At 33.3% G+C, this 5,649-nt stretch overlaps 1 protein-coding gene across 1 annotated transcript; it reads left to right on the top strand.

The window, feature by feature from the left end:
- Positions 1-2,165: 2,165 nt before the first annotated feature.
- On the top strand, positions 2,166-5,027 carry LOC133312700 (protein NRT1/ PTR FAMILY 3.1-like). The gene is made up of 4 exons (XM_061513940.1): positions 2,166-2,289; positions 2,601-2,818; positions 3,322-3,881; positions 4,154-5,027. The coding sequence occupies exons 1-4, from the start codon at positions 2,166-2,168 to the stop codon at positions 5,025-5,027; spliced, it is 1,776 nt and encodes a 591-aa protein (XP_061369924.1).
- The last annotated feature ends 622 nt before the right edge of the window (positions 5,028-5,649 follow it).

Raw genomic sequence — 5,649 nt, 5'->3', positions numbered from 1 at the left:
TAACTGAGATTTAGGAAAGAGGAGGAAAAGCAAAATGCTTATGGGGAAACTGGGGCGGGAAGATTTGGAGAAAGGGGAGAGGTTTTGATTGTGAAAAACAGATGGAAGAAAGAAGAGTGGAATTTTTTATTTTATTTTTTAAAAAAGGAATGTGAAATTTTTTGGTTTAAAATTTTTTTTGGGATAACGGAAAATAAAAAATTAGAGTATAACATTTAAGTCGTTTTGACGGATTAATACGACTCTTTTTTGAATTGAATTTGTGAGGGACCACGATTTTAACTAAATGGGTTCATTTTGAATTTCTTAGGGACCACGAATAGTCATTTTATTTGTTAAGGACTAAAGCGGGCATCGTAAAATTTGCTGAGGACCAAAAATGATATTTACTCAAAAATTATTGAGTTGTAAGTTACTAAGGGCATGTTTGGTGCATAGTATATGATAAAGCTTGATAGTATAAGACTTGATTGTATAAGACCTGATTAAATTTTAAGGTGGTGTTTTGGTTAGAGGATTTTTGTAGGATGCATGGGGAAGTGAGAGTGGACATTCAATAATACCATGTTTGGTAGCACTTAAAAAAAAAATGCTGGGAAAATTGTATTGATGGAGAAATTTTGTGTGTGTAATCTTAAACCAAATTCTCAAAGAAAAATCCCACCCGGTATTGTGATTTTGCAGGGTAAATGAAAAAATTGATGCTAAATTTGTGTCAATATTCTCGGTAAAATTTTGACCTATCAAACAACTTTTGTTAACTTTCCTATCAGACTCATTTTTCTACCACTTCCCTAGTAATTAAATTTCTCCAGTATTCAAAAAAAATTTCCCCAACCAAACGCCCCTAATACTATCCAGCGTTTGGTACGGTATTGTATAAGATAATATCCTTCAATATTTTAAAAATTAATATATTAAAAAAAATTATTTTAATGATGAATGTCAACACCCATTTTTTTTTTCAAAATAATAATATCAAATTAAAAAAATGAGGAATACATTAAAACGAGAGAGATATTAAAAATTAAAAAAAATAATAATAATAATTTTAAATAAAAAAAGAGATTTATATGCATTTATTATAGAATAAAATTAGGAATGCAATATTTTTCATTTTTAAAATATGTCCCTAATAGAGATTTAGGGACGGATTTCAAAAGTATGATCTAACTTAAACCTCTTTTTTATGCATTTATAGAATAAAGAAATTGTATTATTGTTTTATACCAACATTTAATCAAAATTCAACTAAAAAACTGTAACAGTCTTACATGGGTTTTTTTAATGTGTTTTCTTTCTTGCTATTTAACTACTTCATCGCTCGATCTATTTCGCATTGTTTTCAAGGAAAACGAGGTTAAATGGGGCATATTCATTTGTAGGTCCCTAATAGGTCTCTAATTCTACACAATGGCCATAACACAAGTTGAATTTTGACACTTTAACTGAGTCTGTTGTAGGAAATTGCAGAAGTATAAACCCCTTTATTAAATACTTTATGAAATGTGTTTTCGCATCTATTTATTTATTTTGATTTTTTAATGTTGTTATGCACATGATCCTCGCGAAGAGGTAATTATATTTTTTAAGAGTTTCATGACATGCATAAAAACCCTTTCGAATATAGAGGGTTCATTTACTTGAAGAGGTAGTGTAATTATAGATTGAGACCACTAAATGACCTTTTCATAAAATTATAATTTTATCGATGTGACAGATTAAAAATGTGATTTCATTGGAAGATTATAGCCTTATAGGCGTAATCGTATAAAGGATCTAAATGTATATTATTTCATCCAAAGGAATTAAGTTCACATTTGTTCCGATGTGAGAATATCGTGATAGAAAAAAAAAATCTCGAGTGCTATTGAACAGTTTAAATTTATTCTTAATTTCACATCTCAACAACAAAATAGAACAACGTCTATGTGAAAATTGTAATTGTAAATCGTAACCTTTGTGTTATTGCGTAATGAACAAAGTCATTCATTCTAAATCCTAAGAGGTTCGCATCATGGTCATTAGCATGATTGTTTTTTAATTTCCCTGTCAATTTACCTTATATATGTGCAAACTAAAATTAAAGCAATGCCATATTCTTCATACATACGAACAAATTATACGTATATACATATGCAGGGTCCTAGCATATTGTGAGACAAATGGGGCTAGAGAAAAGCATTAAGGCTAATGGCGAGATGCTAGAGAAAAAAGATGAGCAAGACAATGAAAAGAAGCATCATCATCATCCACGAGGAGGCATTAGAACATTGCCATTCATTCTAGGTAACCGTACATCACTATGCGTCAATTCTTATTATCCATATTATATACAGATTCGGACGAATAAAATATAGAGTTAGACCTATGCTGTATATGCGGTGGTGCAGTAAATGATGTAATAGATTTGCAGCCTATGGTTGACCCTGCATTCTTATTATCATTTAAAAAAAAAAAAAAACGAAAAGCTTTTCCCTCGAATAACTAAATGAATATTTAAAAAAAAAATTGTCATCTTTAATTTTTTTTCCTCACATATTCTGTATGAAAAAAGTTAATTTGAACTTGTAAGGCGTTGTGCATATATATATCTGCAGGAAATGAATTGTGTGACACATTTGCTGGGGCTGGTTTTAATGCTAACTTGATAAGTTATCTGACCCAAGAGCTGAACATGCCATTGGTATCGGCCTCCAACACGCTTACAAACTTTGGTGGAACATCTAGCTTCACCCCTCTCATCGGTGCTCTCATTGCAGATTCCTTTGCTGGCCGATTTTGGACCATTACTGTTGCTTCTCTCATATATGAACTGGTTTCTTACTCTCTCCTCTACTGTCCAAGTTTGTAATAGTCGCCTACTGATTTGATTACATTCCTGAACCGTACTATACGAGTATTTTAAATATTCAAGTATAAAAATGTTTGAATTAGATAACTAAACACTTAAGATTGACATATATTTAATATGAAGATCAGAATTCAATAAATTTCTACATTCATATGTAGTAGCCAGCTAGCATATGACTTATTTTATAAAAATTAGATTTTTAAGTATTTTTTATTGAGTAATTATGATTCACTTTCAATATAAATACTATAATCAAATTATATGTAGTCAAGTAGTTATTTTACTTTACACAAACTCTTTTAATTATTTGTTAATAAGTAAGTGGATGATAGTGTAACACTTCAATAAAATTAATTTTTTAATGTTATAATACATTGTTAGTAAATACATGATTTGAATTATGAGCAATTTCCATTTTATTACAGCATATTGCCAATTAATTTTCCATACTATTATGCTTGACACAGGGAATGGTTAGTATAGCTGTATCAACTATAATGCCACATATGCGCCCTCCACCATGCCCAACACAAGTGAATTGCAAAGAAGCCACATCCTCGCAACTGGGGATACTCTACCTTTCTCTACTCCTCACATCTATTGGATCAGGTGGCATTAGACCTTGTGTTGTGCCCTTTTCAGCAGACCAATTTGATATGACCAAAAATGGAGTGGCATCTAGGAAGTGGAACCTCTTCAATTGGTACTCTTTCAGTATGGGATTCGCTACTCTAATTGCTTTGACCATTGTGGTTTTCATTCAGGACAATATGGGTTGGGGCTGGGGCCTTGGAATTCCCACCATTGCCATGTTGATATCCATCATCGCCTTTGTATTGGGCTTACCACTCTATAAGACTGTGAAACCTCAAGGGAGCCCTTTAGTTCGTTTGGCCCAAGTAATTGTGGCAGCTATAAAGAAGAGGAGGGAAGCATTACCAGATGATCCTAAACTTTTGTACCAAAATCGGGAACTTGATGATGCTATTTCTTTGGAAGGAAGGCTTTTACACTCGGATCAATTTAAGTAAGTCTAAATAAAAAAAAGGGTTAAGGATAATTTTATACCAATATAAATTACACTCTTAATTTTGAGTGTTGATTCTATTTATATCTAATAATTCTGATTTATTAAATATTTGAGCTGTTAAATGCAAGCAAATTAGTTATCAAAATTTGATGTAAGACTTCTTATTTTCTTACACCAATGTAAAATTATCATGCCGCAAAAAACAAAATATTTGGTTCTAAATATTTGCAAGTATGAATTTGCATTTGAACACGAGTTTTTATGTTCAGATGGTTGGACAAGGCTGCAATAGTAACAGAGGAGGAGGCCAGAGATCCAAATGCACCACCAAACTTATGGAAATTAGCCACTGTCCATAGAGTTGAAGAGTTAAAATCTATCATTAGAGTGCTTCCAATTTGGGCATCAGGAATCTTACTCATAACTGCATTATCACACCAGCATAGTTTTGTCATTCAACAAGCTCGTACAATGGATCGTCACCTCTCACACTCATTCCAAATTCCACCAGCTAGCATGTCTATTTTCAGTGTGGTAACCATGATGGTAGGAATTATTCTCTACGAACGCCTTTTTGTTCCCTTTGTTCGTAGGTTCACTGGGAACCCTGCTGGAATCACATGCCTACAAAGAATGGGAGTAGGTTTTGTGATTACCATTATAGCCACGTTAGTTTCAGCACTGGTTGAAATAAAAAGGAAAGAAGTTGCTGCAAAGTACCACTTATTGGATGATCCAAAAGCCATCATTCCTTTTAGTGTGTTCTGGTTGGTACCACAGTATTGGCTACAAGGGGTTGGTCAAGTTTTCATGTCTGTTGGGCATATGGAATTTCTCTTTGATCAATCACCTGAAAGTATGAGAAGCAGTGCTGCAGCACTGTATTGTCTAACTGCAGCCAGTGGGAACTATATGGGTACATTATTGGTATCATTAGTGCATAAGTATACTGGAGAAGAGAGGAATTGGCTGCCTGATAGGAACTTGAACAGGGGTAGATTGGAGTATTATTATTTTCTTGTTAGTGGGATTCAAGTTATAAATCTCATTTATTATTTAATATGTGCTTGGTTTTACACTTACAAGCCCTTGGAAGATATTAGTGAAAGGAACAAGGAAGAAGATTTGGAAACAAGCCAATGAAAATATCTCACCTGTCAATTTATAAGATAGAATGGAGGAATAAAAGAATTTTTTTTTTTTTTACAAATGATGAATTAAGTTATGATGTGTTGATATTAGTTAATAAGTATCGGAGAACTCTAATGAATGTTCAATTCCTCATCAAATGGCATATGTAAGCACGGCAGGTCACGTCTTTTACGTTATTTTTACTTTTAGTAAATGTCTTTTAAATGTAAGCATATATGTCTTCAAATGGCATATGAATACAGAAAAAAGGTTATGGATGTCGCCCAAGGTATAATTTTATGTGAATGATAGTTAATTTGAATGATGCAAATGAATGAATTAGGGTTGGTAAAATGGGCCAACCCGACCGGCCCGGCCCAACCCACATTCAACCCGAAAAAAATTAATCGGGTTAGGGTTGGCTCGAAAAAAAAACGAGTCAGAAAACCCAACCTAACCTGACTCGAGTCGGGTTAGGGTTGGTTCAAAAATATATGGCTCGTGGGTTGGCTCGAAAATTGGCTCGCGGGTTGGCTCGAAAATTGCTCGTGGGTTGGCTCATTTTCAGCCTATTTAAATGACCATGTAGTATTAATGCATCAGCTATGTGGCTTCCATTAGCTTAAACAAAGGG

Source organism: Gastrolobium bilobum, unplaced genomic scaffold, assembly GCF_033153095.1.
Source record: "Gastrolobium bilobum isolate Gb01-03AN ecotype WA unplaced genomic scaffold, APGP_CSIRO_Gbil_v1 utg14484, whole genome shotgun sequence".
Classification (NCBI taxonomy): domain Eukaryota; kingdom Viridiplantae; phylum Streptophyta; class Magnoliopsida; order Fabales; family Fabaceae; genus Gastrolobium; species Gastrolobium bilobum.
The sequence above is the reverse complement of the archived record's forward strand: the minus strand, read 5'-3'. Positions and strand labels throughout refer to the sequence as shown.

What these genes read in the sequence shown, in the direction of transcription:
- LOC133312700 (XM_061513940.1), top strand. Translation starts at nt 2,166, where the DNA reads ATGGGGCTAGAGAAAAGCATTAAGGCTAATGGCGAGATGCTAGAGAAA. An exon ending in AACATTGCCATTCATTCTAG is followed by an intron (nt 2,290 to 2,600) that starts GTAACCGTACAT and finishes ATATATCTGCAG; the next exon opens with GAAATGAATTGTGTGACACA. An exon ending in TTACACTCGGATCAATTTAA is followed by an intron (nt 3,882 to 4,153) that starts GTAAGTCTAAAT and finishes TTTTATGTTCAG; the next exon opens with ATGGTTGGACAAGGCTGCAA.